The sequence below is a fragment of the Gopherus evgoodei genome, chromosome 13 (genome assembly GCF_007399415.2).
Source record: "Gopherus evgoodei ecotype Sinaloan lineage chromosome 13, rGopEvg1_v1.p, whole genome shotgun sequence".
NCBI classification, from domain to species: Eukaryota; Metazoa; Chordata; order Testudines; family Testudinidae; genus Gopherus; species Gopherus evgoodei.
In genome coordinates, this window is record NC_044334.1 from 3,782,345 (window position 1) to 3,805,918 (window position 23,574).

Genomic DNA, 23,574 nt, shown 5'->3' on the forward strand with positions numbered 1-23,574 from the left:
TTGTGAAGGCTGGGGCACAGCAGCCATTGTCAGAATTGATAATGCTGTAGTAAGCAATCAGCCCCTAGCCTTTGTGGTACTATAAATAACTCTAGAAATTCTTCCATCATTCCTGGGACCATTTTCCTTTCCCTAAAGAGAAGGGACCAAAGAACCGGATACTGGATCAAAGTCAGTCCATTTAGAAGACAGTTCCCTATCTGGCCACCTCAGGTGATGGTTTCCATCGCTACCTCACACAAACAGGCAGCAGCTGCTCTCAGGGAGGAGAATGTGGCTCCTGGGTGAGGTATTTGCCCTTGCAAATGCTAATACTGTAGCACAAACCTGCACTCTGCTAATATACAAGCACAGTTCAAGTCACTTACCCCTCATGTCTGTAGCCAATCAGGTCCTTTGTCACTTGAACATCTTAATCTCACCAACCAACAATCACATGCAACACAAGCCCAGTTAAAGACAGGCTGAAAACTGACTGAAATGCCAAAGGTCAGATGGATTCCTCCCAAGCAGGAGGGCTCTGTTTGGTCCAGAACCAAGTCCACAGCTCGAGTTGTTGTGCTAGGGTAACAAAGAGCTAGAGGATGAAATGGAGGTGTCACACTCACTGCTCACATTTATTTAGTGAGGGAAAGGAGAGGGGAACTGAATGGTTGAGAAGAATAGTAACAGGAATTAGAGGCTTCCCATCTAGGCTGCTGCTTTGAATATCTAGCCCGGGTTACCAGTGATTGAAGGTTACCATCTGATGGCTTTTTGGTGGCTAATATGGAGTCATGAGTTTCATGGTCTCAGCTAAGATAATTGCATCAAAAAGACAGACCCCTCAACTGGCATTCAGGGAAAGTAAAGATGGGCTCATGCCACGAGGCGAGCCTCTCCAGGCGTAGTGTGGACCGCTAGCGCTGTGACTGCTCAGTGGCTGGAGAGATGACCATCGGCTCCAGCACTAAAGTCACATAAAAGAAAAGAAAAATCGGAACACACACATGGGAGCTGGGTGAGGGCAGAGGGAAGACTCACAGAAGAGTAAGAATTAGTAGGAGGAAGCAGACAGCTGCCCTCTGCCTCTCAAGCCCTGGATTAGCTGCCAAAGGCCCGTGATATGCCAGCGAGACAAGTTTTAACGCAGAGACAGTTATGGGGGTGTGCACCGGCGCAAGGAGATGGTGGAAAAGAACTGAATTCAAGGTTTTTGGTTGTTTTTTTTTTTTAAAAACACTTAAAAAGAAAAATTGTATGATCAAATCATTTCTGCCTAGATTCAAGATGGCTCTATACCTCCATGAGCACACAAAAGGCAACAGAGGTACACTTGGAAAGATTAGATTTTATTGGTAAAAGTCAATAAATGTCAGGTTAAATAAATGTCAGTTTCACTGTATACACAAATTGACAAAAAATTTCTATTGATAATTACCAAAATTTACAGATGGCAAAGAAAGAAAGGTGCTACTTGAGAACTTATGAGTTTAATTTAAAGGATATTTACTTTGTATATTTTGACACATGATGTTGAGAATTTGTTTTAACAGTTACACAGCTTTAACTTTTTGAATCTCACCGTCTATTATAACCAATTACCTGACCCCCTGCATAAATTTCCTACAAACTGTGAAAATAAAATAAAATAAAGATAAGTCTAAAAAATGCTTAACCCCTGCCCCACCCCAAAAAAACACCCATCAATGTTAGGTGTCAAAATTATCAAAAAGTGAAAAATGTAATTCTGCCAAGCCTAACAATAGGACAGGTCACATACCCTGGTTCTAGGAGAACAGAGATTTTCTTGGGGTGGAGATACATTGTTTGATTACATATTAGGACATTCAGCAATGCTGTTACACACAAAAAGATGTCCCAGAAGTCTAAGGGATTGTCTACATGTGTCTGATGAAGTGGGTATTCACCCACGAAAGCTTATGCTCCAATACATGTTAGTCTATAAGATGCCACAGGACTCTGTTGCTTTTTACAGATCCAGACCAATACGGCTACCCCTCTGATACTGTCTACATAGGGACGTTTATTAGTCTCTATCTCTATAATTATGCCACTGTAGTTATACCATTATGGATCCCCATGTGGAGGTGTATCTGGAATATTTTGCTAGTACGTTTTCCCATGTAGACGGGCCCTAAAACAAGTTAGTGGGTCCATCCAGCTCATACTGCATTGAAGAAACAGTCTGTCTTGTGAAACAGCATCTGTAACCCTTGAAAAAAGCAAGAAAACCCACAATAGAAGATGCTAAAGGCAGCACCGTTTGCACTGCAGATCAATTTGTGAAGTTCCACCCCTCCCTCCACCCAGGCATTGGCAGCTCTTTAACCCACTATGCTAAAACAGTTGTTACTTGTCCTACCCACACAGCTGGGCTGCTGGGAATGCTTAGCCAGGGCACTAAGGGAAAGGAGCTTTTTCAAGGGTGCCAATTCTCAGTGCTGAATTACAATTGTGATTAGTATCCACAGGGCCCTTATCTAGCCAGGGCTCAATACAGAAGCAGTGGGAGGAGGGAAAGCATGGTACTAATTCTAGTATGCAGGCTGCAATCTACATTTAACACATTCAGCTGTCAATTTGTTGATTAAGACACGATTTACATGAGAGGTGTCTGGTTTGGAAGTTGAGGGGTGAAGGACAACAGCCCATTCCAAAACTGGAGGCTAACAAAACAAGTAATGGAAGAGATACTGACTCTGCACTGGAGAAGCAGCTCGCCTGACTAGAGGGAGCATCAGTTAAGAAACTGCAAAAATATTTTGGAAATTGATTTACTTTATGGGTCAAGCTCCTCTGGCAACCCACTCTGCTGAGCGGCATTAAGGAACGATGACTAGTAACAGATATCATCCATTGACATAACCTTTGCCTGGGAATGTAGAAGGAATGTGTCCTTAACATTCACATTTGTGACCAAAGATTAGACTGTTAAAAAACAAAAACTCAGGGATTCTAACAAATCTACTATGAACAGAAATACTAACATGAAATTAAAATAAAGGAAGAGTGCCTTTGGCTTTAAACATCTTCCTGCAGATTTTGTGGCGTTACTAGCATTAGAACCAAACCATGAGACTACAAACAGCAAGCCTGCTCAGACGCAACAGCCTAGACAGAGAAGGGATATGCTAAAGGAAACTAAGAAATGGGGCAAAATGTATTAGAATTTTGTTTCCTTCCGCTTTAATTATCTGAGATTCAATTAGTGATACAGGTAAGTGTCGTTTATTTATTTATATTTTAATCTCAGCAGTGCCTCTAACACCATTAGTAGAAATACAGGAGCAGTCTCATGCTTTGCATTCTGTGGTGCCTTTCACCAGAAACTCTCATGGTACTCTCTGCACATGGTACTCTCTGCACACGAACTACTCCAGCCTCACATTGGTCTCGAGAGGCAGGTGAAGGTGAAGTGAAGAAGATGCCTCCCTTCGATGCATAGTGGGGTAAAACATAATTAATTACTCAGGCCAGAATTTGGCCAGGACAGCAGGGTTAACACACCCCTCCCTCCTGTGTCCACTGTTAACACTGTAGTGTTTACTAAAGACAGCTTCAAGGTTGAGAAACAGAGCCATACTCACAGCTGGGTAGGTGAGAGCAATAATTCCACTGTCTTCAGTGGAGCTGCCCTGTTAGATACGCCAGGTCTGAATTCGGTTCAGTCTCTCAGTTCATGACGACACTTTCACAGCCACGGAAAAGGGGGCAAAATATTTCAGACTGGCAAAGTAAGCTGAACTCTGAAGTGTGTTTGGCACCATGGGTGGCCACTCCTGTGAAGAATTAAGAAGCTCTGAACTTCCAGGGGCAGAAAGGTAGGGTACAGTCAGAGTCCATGTCATCTTAAACCGAATTAAAGATACGCAGAACTTCTGCTTTCAAAGAAGACAGCGAATGAAGACATATTCCAGGCGCCCCAATACTGGTCTCCCAACATTCAAATCCACAGGCATTGAGATCTTGTCTGGCTGCTTCCACCATCAATGGGTCTATGTCTGCCAAGAAGGAGGTTACACCAGCCAGTTAAGTTCAGCATGGTCACTGCTGGGAGATGGAAGTGCTTTGCTGCATGTTTAATATGGGCTAAATGGTATCACCATGAAAAGGAAATGAACGTGCTAAGTTTGGGGTGAGGGCATAAAGGGGTACATTTTATCTGTTCCTTCTTACATTAATGAGCAGCCAATTTACCATTAGGTTTGACTTAAGTTTTCATTGGCAGGAGACATTAATGGACTCTTTAGAACCCAGTAGCTTCTAGCATGCCAAGCATCTCAGGGTCCCACTACAATGGAGTGGTATTCTAGAGGTGCAGAGACGTGTCATTTTCAGTTTATACATACATCCTTTTTGCTCTTTAAATAGGACATTCCTATGTAAAATTAATAAGCAAACCAGTGCAAGAGTATCCACCTACATATTCTACCACAGTGTTTTTCAACCTTCTTTCATTTGCAGACCCCAAAATATATTGAAAGAAGATGTAGATCCCTTTGGGAGTCTTGGTGTCTGTGGATCCGCGGACCATAGATTGAAAACCATTATTCTACCATGTTCATGACCATGATGGATTTTACACAGTTATTACTATACATCACACAGATCTTTCTGCTCTAAGAAATGAACCCCACCAAGTCTTACAAATACAGGGTCTATGTAACAGTTGAGCAGTTCTCGTACCAGCCTGTAGAGGGCAGAAGTACACACATGGTTCATGGACAATCACCCGTATATTGCACCGCTAGCCTATCCCTCACCCAACGCACACAGGCAAAAGAGCCCAACAAACCTATTTCCCACACATTTAACATGCGGTGACATGTTTTTAGGCTATGGCACCCAAGTATTAATACGGGCACTTCAGCAGCACAGACACTGCACAGTGATAGTAAAGGCCCCGCTCTGTCAGCCATCTAAGCGGAGCTCCCACCAGCCTCAGTAAAGTGAAAATGACTCAACCAGTTGCAGAAGCTCAGCTGGAGAAATGTAAAACAGTTCTATGAACAGCAAAGAACAAAATTAGGTTTTAATTTTTTTTTAATCGGTTTTAACAATTTAGGTGCTGACGAGGCTTTTTTTTTTTTTTTTTAATTACAACAGTGCCCCTTTATGTCTCTATGGCAACATACAAGGAAGACAGAGTTAACTGATTAGTAGTAAATTAAGGATTTCTGACCTGGTCTTAGCAAAGTGATTGCACAGCCACCTCCTCCAGCACCAGTCAGCTTACTGTGCAGCCCGTGTGTGGCGGTCACTCGGCACACATTGTCCAGTGAGGAATGGCCAGCTCCAATCACATTTAAGTGATGCTGGTTTACATCAAAGAGCTCCTTAAAACAAAGCAAAGACAACAAGACCACATGGATCGCAGGTCCGGCCTGGGGTGGGGGGCATGGCACCCAGGGTGGAAGTGACAAATTCGTCATTTCCGGTATCAGCCACACCGGGGGGCAGGTAGGGGAGGCGGTGCCTCCCCAAACAGCCAGGCATGGCCCCGCCCACACTTCACCCACCCTTCCAGGGCCCTGCTTCAGCAGCACCGCTGGTCTCCAGGGTGCTGGGGCCATGCGACCCGCCTTCCTGGGGTGGAGGAGGCTGCAGTTGCGGTGCCATGCACTCTCCCTCCCGGCACACTCTCCCTTGGATGGAAGGGGTGGGGCTGGGGGTGCCCCCCAAAGGGCAGTCGCCCTGATTCGCCGGCCTCCCAAGGACAGCTCTGGATCTCAATCCACCAGAACAGGTCTCTTCTCCAGTGATAGAGGGTGCTATTCCAAGGCGCCGTCAAGCAGAGCTGTACTGTGGCTCAGCTACCCATTAGGATGTCACCGACAGGCTGCCACATCTTACTGCAACAGGAAGCTGGGCAGCATAATGCTGCTCAGGAACAGGCAAATGCTGAACAACGAGAGCGAGCCCACTAGCAACCTCAGGCTTCTACTCTAGCCCGCGACTACTGCACAGACACAGATATCAGTTCATTTTATAATGTCTTAAAAAAAAAAAGAGAGGGGGGAGAGAGAGAGAGAGAGACAGAGAGAGAGGTCACAGGAAGCAGAGGGCCAAGAGAGCTGCCATTCACTGCAGGCACTGAACTCCAGCCCTCGGTAGTCTTGGCCTGCTTCCTCTCTCTCCTGCTACGCATGCACCGAACAGGACACCATAGAAATCCTTCCCTAGCTGTGGAATAGGAATCGTGCTAGGATTGCTCCCATTCCTGGCCAATTCTGCAATCCATCCAGCTCCAGTGATAGAAAGTGGAACCGCCAAGGCAGTGATAATCAACATTCAAATCTCCCTTGTGTGTATCACACAGCACTTCTCTCCCCACTGCAAGGCAGAGATTCCGGACACAGACCCAGGGGCCTTCCTTCATCATGAGTTAGGTGCTCTAGGTATTTGTTGGCCAACCCAAGTCAGGATCTTAAACGTTTCCTGCAGTCCTCCATTCTGGGACCATCTATGGCTATGGAAGTACAAAGCAAGCCTTTTTCCAAAGCGGAGATGATTTCTACAGCATTCACAAGCCCAGCTAATGCAAGCAGCCAGAACCCTGAGGCTCCTCTCTCATGCAGGTCTGCAGCAGGCCAGGATATTGCAATCGCTGCAAGACTACTCACGACCAAATCCTGCTGTTACTACAGTTAGTTGCTTGTGGCAAGGAGGCATGAATGGCCCAGGAGATCGATAACAGGATACAGACCCTTTCACCTCTGGTGAGCAGTTCAAATACAGCCCCTGGCAATCTGGATCCAGAGTCATCACAATCAAATAACTGTTCAGCGTCCTTTAATACACGAGTTGGACAGATTAAGTCCAGTCCCAGCATGCAGGTATCCAATACCACAAAACCAAGCATGAATGGCAGCTTCAGAGAGGCCAAGGACTGAATGGGCCATGGTGACTGAACGATTGCATTTCCCCTGGAGAAGAGCAGTCCCACAGATTAGCTAAGCACACTGGCTGGAGAGCGTTGATGGGGGAAGCCTGCACTGCCCACAATGTGCTTGCCTTGTAGACACAGAACATTACAGAACAGGGCTGAGCTGGCAGCTAGCACAGACCTAAACATGCACACAGAAATTTAAAGAATAAAGTGAGAGGGTTTTTTGTTTAAGAAAATGGAAGCTCAGAATTAAAGGAGTTAATTGGAAAAGAGCAGCTGGCTGAAATGCTGCCGTATGCAAGGCACAGATCATTACCAGCAGAGCACTGAAAAAACAGGGTAATGAGACACGAGTGGATGAGAGAAGAAATTTCTTAAAGCAGCACCAGAAGCCCACACACAGGACATTAATTAAGTGCACATGAATGGGCTCAATTATAATTAACAGGTCAGGTCAACAGGCAGCAACTGAGCAGCCTGAGCCAGATCAACATTCCCAGCCCCAATTAAGCTCAACCCACCATCACCTCCCATTGCTGATTCTCGCCAGTCACACTAGCCATTCTGGCTCTGAGCTGGATCCATCTGCCACTTGAGACCACCACAAATGGAATGATTTGTATTACATCTGTATGCAGATGCCCCACCAAGATCAGGCCCCACTGTACTAGATGCTGTATGAAACACACATATAGGAAGAGACGGACCTTGCCGGAAGACCTACAGTCTGAACAGACAGACAAATGCGGGGGGGAAGAAGGAGGATTGATCATCATTCCCACATTACAGATGGGGAACGAAGGAACAGAGAGGTTCAGTGACCTGTCCATGGTCACACGATGGGTCTGTGGCAGAGTCAGGAACTAAACCCACAATTCCCTTAACCACATGATTCTCCTTCCTCTCAAACACATCAGAACAGATAGTGTTGGAAGTAAGAGTTTGCTAGCCACAAAATCCTGAGGCCTTAAGGTTTTACACAGAACAGGGCCATGATACAGTGACAGAACGTAGCAGAGGGAGTAGCTGGCAGCCACTGGCAATGTTAAATAGGCAGCCAATTGAATACCCAGCAGGCCAAGCACACTATATTATTTCAGATATTTGCTCTTTTCCATACCCAGGGCCATGATGAGCTCTGCAGTGCCACCACCTGACTTCTGAGGAGCACATGCTGTAGGCAGTGGTGTGCCTTTGGATGATGCTTTGACTGCACAGAGCTACAGGACAGCATGGAAGGTGTCAATCACCATGGCTACCTATCCAGTCCCCATGGGTCTCCTGTAAACACCATGCGGGTATTGCATGATACAAAAAATACCACCCCCACCCCCCCTACACACACACCAATTTGCAACATACTTTAGATAAATGAGGGAAGATGGATTTAGCCAGCAGTGTTTAGCATGTACACATTGCAGGCTCCGTACACTGGACTGGACAGACCTCCATCCAGGGGCCTCTTTATATGCCTGAGTGCAGGGCACAATGCGGTCTGTGATGATCCAAGACACCCGTCATATTCCAATCCAAGATCTGCCAGGAGTCAGATGACAGCTTCTGACACAGTAGAGTAGTTCAATGGCTCAGGTACAAGGACTTCCAGAACTGCACATTTCAGCCACAGCAGCGGTCAAAAATATAGGTATGTATGTATGCAGCATATAAACAACCATGCCTCTGTGGGCTCTTCAGACACAAGACAAACAGAAACCAACCTACTGCAGCATTCCTCCTCCTTGTAATTTAAACAGGACCTCTCCAGCATCTTTCATCTGGGAATCTCAAAGCACTCTTCACGCTAAACCTCACAACCCTTCTTTCATGAAGGACTGAGATGAAGTGAATTGTCTCAGGTCACACTGCAACTCAGTGAAAAGCCCAGGAACAGAAGAGTTCAGACTCAGTCTCCTTATCTAACCATTAGGTAGCACTCCACTACATTACACAGAATACAGCTTTCACAGAAATCATTCTACCATCTTGGTGCAGTGGTAAAAGCAAAATCCTAATTTTGCTACAGGCGCTTGGGAATTGGACTGAGATCTACCAAACTCATCTCACACAGGATACCCTAGACACAGGGGTTGACTGCACACAGCCCTCCCAGAAGATCTTTTTCCTAAGGAATGTACTCTACGAGACTATACAGTGCTGTAAGCAGCTCTGAATGGAGAGTGGCAATGTAGCACAGGAGAGCCTTGGCATGAAAATACGAGGGAGAAAATTCCAACCACTATGCTCTGAATAAGCACTGTGCAAACCCTGCCATTTTGACTGCAGAACAGTGTGGCATAACTTTGCATCAAGATAGGTATATCTCCTAAAACTGGAAGGGACCTTGAAAGGTCATCAAGTCCAGCCCCCTCCCTTCACTAGCAGGACCAAGTACTGATTTTTGCCCCAGATCCCTAAGTGGCCCCTTCAAGGATTGAACTCACAACCCTGGGTTTAGCAGGCCAATGCTCAAACCACTGAGCTATCCCTCCCCCCTTGGACCTCACAGCGTTTATAGCCACTGACAATGGAAGTCTCAAAGCATCCCTGCAGGAGAGGGTGTCTTAGCCCCATTTTATAGATAGAGAACTGATGTTGAGACAGAAAGCTTAAGTGACCTGCTCAAGTTCAAACAGGATTCATGTGGCAGAGAACCCAGGAGTCCTGAATGCCAGTCCTGTGCTTTAGCACAAAGCTTCCACTCGTTCTCCATGGCCCTCAGCGCTCTTTCTGGCCCAGACTTTGAGCTTATCACAACTGTCACTGCCTTTGTTGTTCCTCAGTCATCTGCCAGGCTCACTTTCTGACACCATCTCTATCTGGCCTTGCGATATCCCATATCCTTCTCTCTATCTTCCCCAGACACTCATCTCCACTTGTTCACAACTGTTCCATCCACGGCAGCAAGAGACACAGATTGCTTCTTGTTCCGCCGGAGCCTCCAGCCTTCACAACTGGATACAGCAAGAGACAACACAAACAAGGGGGAGGGAAACAAAAGCTGCCCTTTCAAACCTCTCCTGGTGAAAACGGATTGTGAACTCACCTTGGGTAGAGCATCTGCATTCCCGCCAGTGAAGGCGACTCCATATTGTAACCAAGGGGGAAAGAATGGTTACTTGTGGATGTGTTTGCGCGCGCGGGGAGGGGGGGGGGGGCCGAGAGAGCAAGAAGGACAGGACACCTTGCTATCTATCAACACCTCGAGCAATGGAAGAAGCAGCAGCCAGCTGTTCTTAAAGCAGGTCACTGCATTTATGGCCTTGTTGCTTGAATTCTGTCCTATCAACACCTCTGTTTCTGAGCACCCTAAGCGTTCAGCATTTAGCACATGCGACTGCCCCTCCCTCACTCCCACACCAGATGTGGGTTCATCCACCTGGTCATAATGAAACATGTCCCAACAGATGCAGTTGGTGAATTAAGTTTTACCAACACTAACTAATAATTACTTTATTATAATCAGGACATTGAGGACAGTGCCCCATACATTTGCGCGTGCGGGGGGGGGGGGGGGGGAGGGAAAGAGAGAAAAGTGTCTTTAATTTGAAAGAATCATTTCCACAACAGCCTCCCCGTGCTTTGAATGGAGCCAAAATGAACACAGATCTTATTCACTTCATGCATCAATGTCAAAATTGTTCTGGGCACAACAATTGCTATCTGCTCTCCTGAGCCTGGAGACAGGACAAGCACAAAGCGGGGGCTGGTTTCTAACTAGTCTATCACAAACAGCAGCTGCTGAGTTTTGTGCTTCTGTATTGGCTTTGTCAGTAATGAGAATGGTGGTTTTATGAAGAGCTACTTTCAATTCAAAGGGCTACTGGCCATCAAATCACAAACCATTCTAAGGGAGGGGACATTCTGATCCTTCAACTAAGGGAAATGAAATTTATGGCTCTGAAAGAATAATAAAAGCAAATAAGTGTTATATGCAGGAGGTAGCAACAGTACCTTAACTACTTCAGACATAGGGAGTGCATTAATGATAGCAGATACAAGTTGTGGTTCACTCTGAACTGAACATTGCCTGCTATCGAAATCTCTCCCAACTCTAATGACCTTTAAATGACGTTTTGATGTGCGACTATAACAGTGTCTAAAAATACAGGCGAGAGAGCGTCCCTTACCTCTAGCACAGGGTAATACTCCTGTGATGGACTCTCAGCCATTGCTTCTAGAACACTTTCACACTCATGAGAAATTGCATCTATCGAGGCAAGCACTGGGTTCATTATAGCAGGAAACTGTGACAAGAAGAAAATGGGAGACATGAAGACAGCTCTGTGGTGTTCGGTGGCTTCACTGCGATTGTGCTGCAGTTGGGCCAAGCCCTCTGAGGCTGGACAATTCATGTGCAATAAAGGACGTAAAGCAGAAGCTGGTCACATTTGGGGTGTCAGAGGAAATGGAGAGAAACAGGGTTAGGTTTGGCATTTCAGGGTTGCAAACTCTTGTAATTTTGTTGAGAGACTGATGATGTTTAGCATTTTTCTTAAAGTCCCAAGCTCCTGGAGTTAGAGATTTTTTTTAAATGAAAACAGATTCTCACCAAAAAGAAGTTTCTAGCCCTCTGGTTGCAGAGACAAGCCTGGAAACAAAACTCTAAGGTTCCAAAATTCAGAAAGCAAAATTACAAAAGAAAAAAATAGATTTTTTTTAAAAATCTCATGATGTTTAACGAGACTCTCTTGATTCTTTGGCGCCGAGCATGGTATTTGAATGCCTGGGATTCACCATGCTGCTTGTCACTGCAACAACAGGAAGAGTCACGGCCAGATCCTTATTCTAGTTAAAAAAGGGAAGTCCTGACACAGAGTTTGGAGTAATACTTGCTCACCATGGGGAATGATGAGAAATAAATCCTTTATAGCAGAACTGCATAATAGCTGAGAGTCCACTGAGCATAGAAAGCCAGATATAGGGACAATTCCTGGAGGAGTCCTGTTGAGAGGACTTGGCTGGAGTGACATAGAAACTCCACAGTTAGTGTCCGATCCAACGCATCACCTTAGTGCGGATATTTTGACCTACTCCTTCTCTTGGGGGGAAACCTTTCTCCTCCCGAGTTACATTCCCTCCCCCTGCTCATGCAGCAGCAATGCCAGAAGGAACATAGTAATACCACTAAACAGCTTCCAAGAAATCCATGTGAATGCAGCAATGCACACCTGCTACCCCCCTGGAAGGGATCCTGGGATTACTCCTAAGTGCAGGTCAATTCTCCCCACCCTCAACAATCAATGTACTGCCTTGCTACCACTGGTTTAGCACAGTGGTTCTCAAACTTTTGTACTGGTGACCCCTTTCAAATAGCAAGCCTCTGAGTGTGACCCCCCCTTGTCAATTAAAAACACTTTTATACATAAATTTAACACCATTATAAATACTGGATGCAAAGCGTGGTTTGGGGTGGAGGCTGACAGCTCGCGACCCCTAGGTAATAACCTCACAACCCCCAGTTTGAGAACCCTTGGGTTAGCCCAATTAATAGATGTGCTTCCATGTCACTGTCATCTACCAAAAAGATGCTAGACCTTAAGAATCTTGTCTTTGACGCTTGCCACAAGGATCTTGGTGCTCCGAGAGACTTTTGTGTTGGTCAATAAGATCCTGAGAGTCGGCACTCTGAAAACAAAACAAAGATTCTGAAATTCATTCTCCTCTTGATAACTGGGCAAGATCCAAGGTTTATTCCACATCCATCAAAAAATTTACTCCCCTTTTCATGCCATGGTCCAACAACCTTAATGCACGTAACAACTGCATCTACAGGCAGGGCCCCCATGTATTCTGCTATTCCACAGCCACAAACTTTGTTACATAATTAGGCTCTAGAATCTCCACTTTTTAAAAAATGAAGTGCCTACCTCTTGTGATCATGAAAATAAACTTGAAAATGTGAAGCTAGCATAAACTGATGCAGTGGCATCTTCCTGTGTTTGCCACAGACTGAAACAACAGCTCTGAGAGCTGTGAACAGCCATTTTGATTTGTCTGCTCTGAAGCCTAATGGTGTCTGTTTTGTTGTCAACATGGTTAACTATTTCACTGCTGATCATTTTAGCAGAATGAAAGTTAATTTGCTTCTCGCCATTTGTCCCTTTCCCCCCCAAAAATACAAAGGCTACTGTACAGATTTAAAATATTTTTTAAAATGTACAATCAGTAAAACCCTCCATTTTTAAAATGGATCTGAAGCTGATGCCAGGTTTTCACCACAGTGCTCTAGATTCCTGTTTACATCCATCTCACTTACAGACTGCTCTACCTAGTCCAGAATGAAGGCGAGCAGAGAATCAAGGAGCCATAACACGAGAACTTCCCCTCTCTACTGCATCAAGAACATCTCAGTCACAGGAGACAGTCTGGCTGTTGGACTATCACCCCTTTGGAACAGGCTGGTTATTTTAAGACCATAATCTAACAACATACTAAAGCATGAGAAGTCTTGTTAACTTCAGTAAGGGTGCGTTCAAATGCTTTGCTGGGTTGGGGCTCAGTGCTCTCAGCTACACATACATTGATACAACTGTGCTGGTTCTACAAATATGACAAACCTGCCTACTGAGATCCATGTTTTCCAGCTAAAATCTCTTTCCTTTGAAACACCATTTGTGAGACCAGCCAGCCGGAGACATTAACTGCTAACAGAGCAATTTCATGCACTGTGAAAGATTTTAATGGCATTGGATTATAGCTCATTGGTTGGAGATATAGAGAGCATTCAGAACCAGGGTTTCTCCTCTCTTTTCAGGGCTTTGCAGCTTGGTTTTTGTATGGTGCTAAAATTCAATAAGCAAGAAATTGTGGTTCTGTTTTATTTTTTTAAATGTCATTTGCTGCCAGGAGCTGACCTGATCCTGCTGCCTATAAGGCCATGAAATTAATATTGATCTTTTGCCTTGTAATCTAACTTCAGACAATGACCAAATATTTCATTAGCTTCATTCTTTCCCAACCCAAGACAACAAAACTGGTTTTCAAGATATTACAGCTATCTGAGAGGTCCACCAGAGGGTTCTGGCTGCAAGATTCCTACTCACACCATTCAGCATTATTTTGTTACTCTCATACCTTCAGATCATGAACTTGACAGATATGTTCTGTGTGTGTATATAATTTTAATATTACCTCTTTAATGATGTGAATTTTCCTGATTGAAATCGGAGCACTCCACCTAAAGTGAAATACATACATAGTCAAAGTACGCAACACATCTGAAAATAATGTGTTTAATAATGTATATAGGGTCTTTCATCTGTAGAAACTAAACTACAGCATGAGAAGTTAATTGTAAGAAGCATAGGCAAAACAATGGGCCAGATCCTCAGACGGTGTGAACAGGCAGAACTCCATTAACTTCAGTGGGAGATCTGGCCCAAATATGAGTAACTTGGTGCCTTCACCCTTTGCTTTCCTGTACTGGAGGGCCACAGAAAATAAAGAGATTTTCAAATGGAGAGAGAGAGGTTAGAATCAAGTCTTCATTGGTCTAAAACAACAAAGTAAGAATCAAATGAAGACTTCTGGGGTAGATGTAAACACATCAAACACCAGATTTAGCGCAGAGTGTGAATATTTGTGAAGAATAACTGTTAGTAACCCAACAGAACCCCATCAGTCAGCAAGCTTGCTACTTCAGTCTCCACTTCCCAATGTTTTGATAGAGTAGCTGTGATAAAGTCTTATTAAAAAGATTAATTAAAAAAAACACTCCCACACAGAGCATCACAGCACACTTGCACATAATTAAGACTAAGGTACAGGCGACCAAGTACGTACATTTTCCAAAGCATTATCCTGCAGCGAGATTTTTTTTTTTTAATTTATGTTTATTTGCTTCATAATTTGTAAATTCCACTTATTTCCATGAGGGCTCCTCTTCCAAGGCATTAATGTGAATGAGGGAGATTCATATAGTGAGTCAGACGTTAATGAATTAAGCCTCTCAACACCCCGGGAGGCATTACTTCCATTTTACAGATAGGGAAACTGAGTCACACAAAAAATGATGTCAAGGTCAAAGCCAGAATCAGAACTTGGGGAGTTTCTGGTTCATTCCTCCCTCCATCTCCAATCAGTCCAACAGACCATTCTCTCTTCCTCTTGAGGAGGCAAAAGTATTACTAATATTGCTACTGTATGAGGGGTTTATTCTGGAGTAACATTACCTTCATTCTTTGCCATCAATAACCAGTGAGTCTCTACTACAGCAGGCTGGCAACAACACAGAGGAAAACTACAGAACAGGATTTGGTACCAAGATAGTGTAGGGAAGAGGCTTTATTCGTGCTCTTCCATTTCTATTCCAGTGTCTGCCACAAGGACAGAGATTGCGATTACACAGTCAGTCAGTCTGCAGGGTGGATTTTGGACACATTTTTATATATTCAAAACTCCCTGCATAAAGGGCTGTGAGCTATTTGAGATGCACACTGAAAGACCACTTAGTTTCACTGCAGTATGCAAGGCTCCTTGGATTCTTTGCTGAATTGCTATTTAGGAATTGCATCCAGAGCAAATCCCACCCAATCTCCCTGCACCAGCTATGCAGCAGTGCACAAACGGGACTGGAAGAGCCATCATTCCCAAAGCCTGAGTACTGGTCTCTTCTACTCAGAGTGAAAGCACCAGTATTCAGAGCCAAAGAGGAATGGATTGAGACTGAAAAATACATACCCCAAGTCGCTACAGAGTTATCCACACCAGAAGGCTTGCCATGGATGACCTGCTCTCCCCGAAAGGCCCATCTGTTAATTAAATCCATCTCCTCCTCAGGCCACCTGAAAGGCAAAAAAATAGTTTAAAATGACTACAATCGGGCAACATGCCACAGGAACCAAGGAGTCCACTAGCCATAAAGAGCAGCAGGAATCACGTGAGCAGACTAAAGTGCAGCATATTACTTCAAGGGGACACCTTGTGGGGCAGAGTAAATGAATCCTAGTCCCATATTAACTAACAGGATGAATTAGTGCTCAGCCCAGTAAAAGCAGCACTGCTGTCCCAGGCACCTGTCACCTTCGTATCTAAGCCACACACTTATGTGCATCTGCTTCTAACAATCACAAGATGGAATCAGTATGAACACAGCAACCTCTACCGAGTGTTGGCACCATGAAGGCTGCATGTGAGGAAATATTCTGGAAGGTTCCATGCAGGGCAGTGTGTGTCACAGCTGGGTCTGGCTAAATCTCCATCTGAAAGAGTCTAGTACTGCAAGCAAAGGGCTAGATGCCTGGAACACCTGGATCTGACAGACTCCTTCAGTGGTCAGAAGCCAAGAGTCTAATGTGTCTCCATCAGTAAGAATCGGAATAATACTTCCCTTCCTCACTGATATTGTAATTAGATGTCTGATATGCTTCACTGGCAGTAGGCATACACCTCGGTGCCACTTCTCTTCTTCGCTCTTCCTCCGAGGGGGAGAACCCAGCTGAGAGAGAAGAGCCATCAATGGTTATGAAAATCATCCTATCCGAGGAACAATCACAGCCCCCTAGCAGTTAAGACTTGGGAAATGAGAAGTAAGAAGCACTATACCTTGTGCTTTCCTGTCTGCCTGCTGCATCCACCTGTTGTGTCATCTTAAACTTAAAATTATAAACTCCACTTGGCAGAGACCATCTCATAGTTATCGGTTTGTACAGTGCCAGGAACAATGGGGCGATGGCCTAAACACACTACTGTAATCCATACAGTGTTACTATTTGTACATGGTGAGAGACACAGGCTGGAGAGGAGAGGAAAATGGCAGTCGTGCACTGGCGAAGACTAGAGTTAACTAGAATGTGCAGAGAAAAAGGCCTGCCCTTCAGCAAGGGAGTATTAAAAGCAGGTCAGTATTACAGCAAACTACAATTTCTTTTGAGCAGTGTTGGTTGTATGATCCATATCCCAAAATGCTTCACAGGATTAAATAGGAGTGAAAAAAATCAAGAGACTTTAGGCATAAGAGGGATAATGAGATGTTTGCCAATGAGATCTCAAGAGGTGGGAAGACACAGGAACACACTACCAGGAGCAGGTGGGATCCCAGTATTGGTCCCTTGCTTCAGTATGGTTCATCAACTATTCTCGTTGTTACACTAAAGACTGTATGATGCCTACAAAAAATTGATGTTCATGCTTCTGCCCTATCATGTAATTCCTATTTCAGGCCTTGTACGTTAAAAACCTGTCAAATTCATACTCACTGCACCAAAAGCTAACTTTGAACTGTGCAGACTACAATTGATGCTGAGACATCTGATATTAATCTCAGTGTCAATGTGCGCTAGCCTGTTGGAGCAGTCGTTTTGAGTGCACAGGGCGGGTTTGTGGAATTTGCAGAGCATGCAGTACATGTGGCACTATGTATGGATTGTGTATGTGTGCTAAGTATTTATACAGCAGAGTGGGGTGAGGAGGGCTGGAGGGCTCATAATGAGACACAGAACCTCCACCTATAGATTGCTAGTACTGATCCAGATCAGTTGTGTCAGATCAGCGTTTGGTGTATATGAAATGAGTTGATGGATCCTGACAGACAGGGCCCTACATCACACAAGCAATTGTCACAGTTGTCAGCATTGTTGACAGTTACTAGAAAAGAGGCCAAGAACTCAGAAAGGTGGGAGGGGGACTGACATACCTTCTCTCCCATAGCATTATGGTAGAGGTACAGTAATGGAGCTAGAGGGAGAAGGTTTTTGTGAATGGCCATTCTCTACTATTTACTGCAGTAGTGTCTACTGCTCTGTGGCTAAACTGATACCCTTGGTCCCAGTACTCTGACCCAACACCAAATTCTCTTAATACTTTTAATTTAAAAACACAATTCTCAAGGCACATGCAATTTAAACCTTTTTCTGCTCAACCACCACTTTATAAAGAGCCATGTTACTAGCATACTGTGTCTCATTAATAAACACACCCTGTATTGGCTCCCATTGTGTTCCAAATACGAGAGACCAACGCACTTTGGAACGTTAGATATTAAGGCCTAAAAATCAAACATCTATAATGGAAATATTAAAATAAATTCCAACTACTGTGGCATCAAGTGTTGTACCATAATGTAAATGGATGCAGCTCTCCAAAAGAACATGTGTCTGCCCTTCATGCAGAGATCTTCATCTCACTGGGAGGTGTCTGAGCCTGAAAAGTTGAATTTCACACACAGCTCCTTAGTTCACTTGCAACTGTTAATATTTGCCCTTACATTACGCATCTGTGAACAGACTGTGCTGTTTGGCAGTGGTGATTAGAATCACAGACCTTTACAAGGGGAGAGAGAGAAAGAAGAGTAGAAATTATATTTCTGTGGAAGGTGAAACCAAGATGTGCTAAAGCACAAACTACCCTAGTCCTGACTCATCACGGCTCCATCACAGGGCATTCTTTGGGAGTGATGTTTTCCTCTCCTTCTCCAGAATACTGCACTTCAAGGATACTTTTCATTTGTCACTGTAGCTGACAAGGACACTGCCAAACATCTGGTCTCAAAACACTTCTGGCTGGTGTCCCTTAACTGCTAGGGGGCTGTGACTATTCCTCAAAACAAGATTATTTTCTTAACCATTGATGGCTCTTCTGTCTAATTCTAAACTGGATTCCCCCCCCTCTGATGAAGAGGGAAGAAGAAAAGTGTTACCAAGGTGTATGACTACTGGCATGAAGCATAATTTACTGGGCAATACAACGACAGGCCCTGCTGGCAAATGCCTCTTGTTACTCATACAACTTGTAAAGAATAAACTGATCCTGATTTCTTTGGGAAGTTGTAAGGTTCACTATTGCTCCTCCAGCACCATATGTACACTGAACTCTATGGAAAAATAACCACCTTATCCCTCTGTCTGCAACTCAGGGGATGGGCACGGGCACACACCTGTGCCCATGTAGTGGCTTCAGTGGAGGCTTGTGCACTGGCAATTGCAGGATTGAGTCCTAAGTAGACACAAGGACAGATGGTGGGACCCTACAGGAGGACTGATGGGTTGGGAAGGCAAGGACTATGGAAGGGAGATCATGCAGTTGCTGAAGTTAACTGCTACACGGTTTTATTCTTTACCTGCTCAATCAGGTTCAGGGGAAGATCCAAGTTTACAGACCTCACAGCAGAAGTGTGTTTTGATGAGAGGATGGAAGATGGTGAATAGGGCCATAAAGGGGCTTCCATACAAATAGGACCATATATAGAAGTGTGTGTTAAGTTTATATGAGTTCACATATCTTACTATATTTTTTCCTTGCAATGTTAAGTGAAGACCCTATGAAAGATGACACAGATTCATAGACTCTAGGATTGGAAGGGACCTCGAGAGGTCATCAAGTCCGGTCCCCTGCCCTCATGGCAGGACCAAATACTGTCTAGACCATCCCTGATAGACATTTATCTAACCTACTCAAATATCTCCAGAGATGGAGATTCCACAACCTCCCTAGGCAATTTATTCCAGTGTTTAACCACCCTGACAGTTAGGAACTTTTTCCTAATGTCCAACCTAAACCTCCTTTGCTGCAGTTTAAGCCTACTGCTTCTTGTTCTATCCTTAGAGGCTAAGGTGAACAAGTTTTCTCCCTCCTCTTGATGACACCCTTTTAGATACCTGAAAACTGCTATCATGTCCCCTCTCAGTCTTCTCTTTTCCAAACTAAAAAAACCCAATTCGTTCAGCCTTCCTTCATAGGTCATGTTCTCTAGACCTTTAATCATTCTTGCTGCTCTTCTCTGGACCCTCTCCAATTTCTCCACATCTTTCTTGAAATGCGGTGCCCAGAACTGGACACAATACTTTATATGTGGCCTGACCAGCACAGAGTAAAGCGGAAGAATGACTTCTCGTGTCCTGCTCACAATACACCTGTTAATGCATCCCAAAATCACGTTTGCTTTTTTTTTGCAACCACATCACACTGTTGACTCATATTTAGCTTGCAGTTCACTATAACCCCTAGATCCCTTTCTACCATACTCCTTCCTAGACAGTCTCTTCCCATTCTATATGTGTGAAACTGATTGTTCCTTCCTAAGTGGAGCACTTTGCATTTGTCTTTATTAAACTTCATCCTGTTTACCTCAGACCATTTCTCCAATTTGTCCAGATCATTTTGAATTATGACCCTACCCTCCAAAGCAGTTGCAATCCCTCCCAGTTTGGTATCATCTGCAAACTTCATAAGCATACTTTCTATGCCAATATCTAAATCGTTGATGAAGATATTGAACAGAGCCAGTCCCAAAAGAGACCCCTGTGGAACCACACTTGTTATACCTTTCCGGCAGGATTAGGAACCATTAATAACTATTCTTTGAGTACGGTTATCCAGCCAGTTACGCACCCACCTTATAATAGCCTCTTACAGAAGCTTCACTTACAGTTTGAATGCCAAAAAGTAAGTGAAAATTACACTGCATCCAAATTACAAATTACAATAAAGAGGTGCAGATATTTATGCACGTCCAATATAGTTTGGAAGATGCATTTTTGCTAGCATACTATGTTGAATGAACAGATAGAAGTTTGCTGAACAATATACTAGGGGACTGAGAGATCACATTGCTCGGCTCTGTGTACCAGAATAATCTTGTAAATCATTGCTTTGGACACTAAAGCAGAACGTTTTTAACAAGTAATGTCTTGGAATCACATTTTGTATCCTGACACAATGTCACTAACTTCAAGCCATCCGCTCAGAGAGACAGGAATATGAAGTTAAGAAACAAGTAACATTCATTTGCTTCTCACTGGAGGTTTAGGGAACATTATGCTGCCCCAATTCCACACACCCAAGACACACAGCCTTTTCGCAGATGCTTTACCTGACTACAGACTTCTCCGCCTCCACTGGGCAGCCAATGGCTCCACATGCAGTCAACAGGGCAGCTGCCAAACAAACACAATAGGCAGCACTTGAGCCTAGCCCAGTTCCTGTGGGCAGCTCAGACCACGCCACTATCTCCACGCTTGGTATCTGTCTGAAACACATTAAAATGCATTGCATAACATGCCAGTATCATTCTGGAGATCAAAGCCAACAGATGCAAACGAAAATTGCTGTGCTGGTGGTGTGATCACAAGTATGACAGACATGGGCCTTCTGAACTTTCAGTTAGCACAGCTGAGCAGCTTTGCAAATCCATTGTGCTGATTACATTGCTATAGCTCTTTTTAGTAGTTTGTAGCATTGTCAACTGCTGTGTTAGCCACATTTAGAATATTAGCACTATTTCTCAGTTATGACTAATCATGTTTTGGGTATATCCTTGCTGATTTCCACCCATTCAGCACAATTTTGCTATTTCACCTCAGAGTTACTAACAAGATAAGAGCCTAAAAACACAAAGGAAAGTTTCCCCCCTTTAGTTTCTTATTTTACTTTTAGAGATCTAATTTCTTGTTAAATTTCTGTTCTGTAATTTCACAGGAACCATGCACACCTAGCATACTGCATTCATTTCTGAGGAGGACTATGTTCTTACCCATATTTAGCTGAAATAGACAGGTACAGATAGAGAAATGCAAGGGTACCAAGGCTCTCAGTGGCTGAAAGTTCAGTAGTGATTCCTGCAAACTCTTTCAGTGCATCCATTTGTTCTGGGCTGGGGGATTTAGATTCATCCAAGCCATCTACGAAACCAATCAGTGGTGGAATTATACATTTACAAAGAAAGCTTAAAAACCATTGTTTCAAATTAGAATGATATTTACAAAAATGGCATGTCCAGTAACATTAAATAGAATAAAACCGCCGCTATGCTTCAGTGCACAAACTGATTACTGGTGGGGGAGAAAGGGGAGAGTCAAGAAGAAACCACCAGCTATACTGAAGAACTGCATCTTTCATGACGCCCACAGCAACATCATAAATGAAACATCAGGGAAGGGTTCTATCTCTGACTCATCTGGAGCCAAGAACATTAATTTGTGCTAGGTGTGGTACAAGACATACAAGTCTTACAGTATAGGTGGGTGTGGAGGCAGGTGATTACAGATTTATACAACAAGTGACTGGTACTAGATGCTTTGGAAGACAGGACACTGAACTAGAGGGACCTTTGGGGTTTGCTGATAAAGCACCTACATGCTAACACTAGAGAGATTTTATTCTGTCCCCTTTTAAAGGGTGCATGCTAAAATCATAGTAGTTAGAGGGAGCAAGCTACTACTGACTCAGATCTCTTGTGGCTCACCCAGCATGTCTGCTGCCTGCGGACCAGGAGGATCAGTTAAAGCACGGGCTCTGGCAGTGTAAATGCACATAGTAAATCCAGCTGACTGATTTGGGGGGAGAGAGAAGCCTAACCAGATAAATCCACTGTAGCTTCTAGCCACCAGTTGACCAACAACACCCATCAACACACGAGATAGTTGCCAAGCAAAAGCAAAGTGTAATAATTGTTTGGGGTGAGATAATGTCACATATCTGAGGGGAGGATGAAGCCAGGCATTTCAGGATTTTAAAATATATTGGCATGCACTTCCACTGTTCTAACAGCACTTGCCTGAAAATAGTGTTAGCAGTGTTCGGAGCCGGAAGGTTTCCCAGGTTGCACTGGTTCCAATATTAGGCAAGCATATTAAGACCTTTCCATTATTACTGGGTTTAATTTGAAGGAACGTTCTCAGGTTCAGAGCCACGGCCAAAGCTGCCTGTACACACAAAAAGTCAGACATGAGTGAGGTGGCAGAGCAACTGTGCAGAACAACGAGCAAAAGGTTCACGGTCGCCCCTAAACGAAGCATCTGCCGTTGTGCAACTGACCACGGCAGCCCAGTACGTTACCTTGCCGTACACGACAGCATGCTCCCCATGGAGAATGGCCTTGCCTGGGGCCGACAGCGTCAGGGGCTCGGCCAACATCTCCACGGCGTCGCCTGCAGAGCGGAGAAAGGGAACAGGACTTGAAGCCACAGCAGGGCTCATACGGGGGGGAGGGGGGGGCGGCTCGTACTGCCCGGGGTCCTGATCCCCATTGGTACCAGGGAGCCAGCAACCCCCCCCGCCCCGCCCCCCAGCAGGGCTCGTACTGGGGGGGGGGGCTCGTACTGCCCGGGGCTCCTGATCCCCATTGGTACCAGGGAGCCAGCAACCCCCCCCGTCCCGCCCCCCAGCAGGGCTCAGCCTAACCTGCCCGGCCCCCCCCGCCCCCCGGCAGGGCTCGTACTGGGGGGAGGGGGGCGGCTCGTACTGCCCGGGGTCCTGATCCCCATTGGTACCAGGGAGCCAGCAACCCCCCCCGCCCCCCCCCCCAGCCGGGCTCGTACGGGGGGGGGGGGGGGCGGCTCGTACTGCCCGGGGTCCTGATCCCCATTGGTACCAGGGAGCCAGCAACCCCCCCCCGCCCCGCCCCCCAGCAGGCTCAGCCTAACCTGCCCGGCCCCCTCCCCCCACAGCAGGGCTCGTACTGGGGGGGGGGGGCGGCTCGTACTGCCCGGGGCTCCTGATCCCCATTGGTACCAGGGAGCCAGCAACCCCCCCCAGCAGGGCTCAGCCTAACCTGCCCGGTCCCCTCCCCCCACCTCGGGGGCGGGGCCCCCAACCCACCAGGGACCGAGGTCCCGGCCGCACCAGCCCCGCACTCCTGCCCCACACCCAACGCTAGTAACCACCACGCAGGCGGTATTGCAGCCCCAGGAGCTCCCCGATAGGTCCCTCGGCGCCCAATGGGGAACCAGCACGTCTCACGTGACACG

At 45.3% G+C, this 23,574-nt stretch overlaps 1 protein-coding gene across 1 annotated transcript; it reads right to left on the reverse strand.

Annotated features, from left to right (window-relative positions):
- Positions 1-1,310: 1,310 nt before the first annotated feature.
- On the reverse strand, positions 1,311-23,524 carry MVK (mevalonate kinase). Its single transcript, XM_030582482.1, has 11 exons — positions 23,426-23,524; positions 22,664-22,755; positions 22,383-22,530; positions 21,360-21,507; positions 20,700-20,855; positions 15,572-15,675; positions 14,024-14,069; positions 12,427-12,517; positions 11,020-11,136; positions 5,186-5,339; positions 1,311-4,004 (listed from the first exon to the last, which is right to left on the reverse strand). Exons 2-11 carry the CDS (start codon positions 22,739-22,741, stop codon positions 3,853-3,855), a joined length of 1,194 nt encoding a protein of 397 aa, XP_030438342.1. The 5' UTR covers positions 22,742-22,755; positions 23,426-23,524; the 3' UTR covers positions 1,311-3,852.
- Positions 23,525-23,574: the final 50 nt, after the last annotated feature.

Excerpts from the sequence above, each read along its gene's own strand:
- MVK (XM_030582482.1), bottom strand. The coding sequence starts at position 22,741 with ATGTTGGCCGAGCCCCTGACGCTGTCGGCCCCAGGCAAGGCCATTCTC. Across the intron at positions 22,531-22,663 it reads ATGCTGTCGTGTACGGCAAG|GCAGCTTTGGCCGTGGCTCT; the intron begins GTAACGTACTGG and ends TTGTGTGTACAG. Across the intron at positions 15,676-20,699 it reads GCGGAGAAGTCTGTAGTCAG|GTGGCCTGAGGAGGAGATGG; the intron begins GTAAAGCATCTG and ends TTTGCCTTTCAG.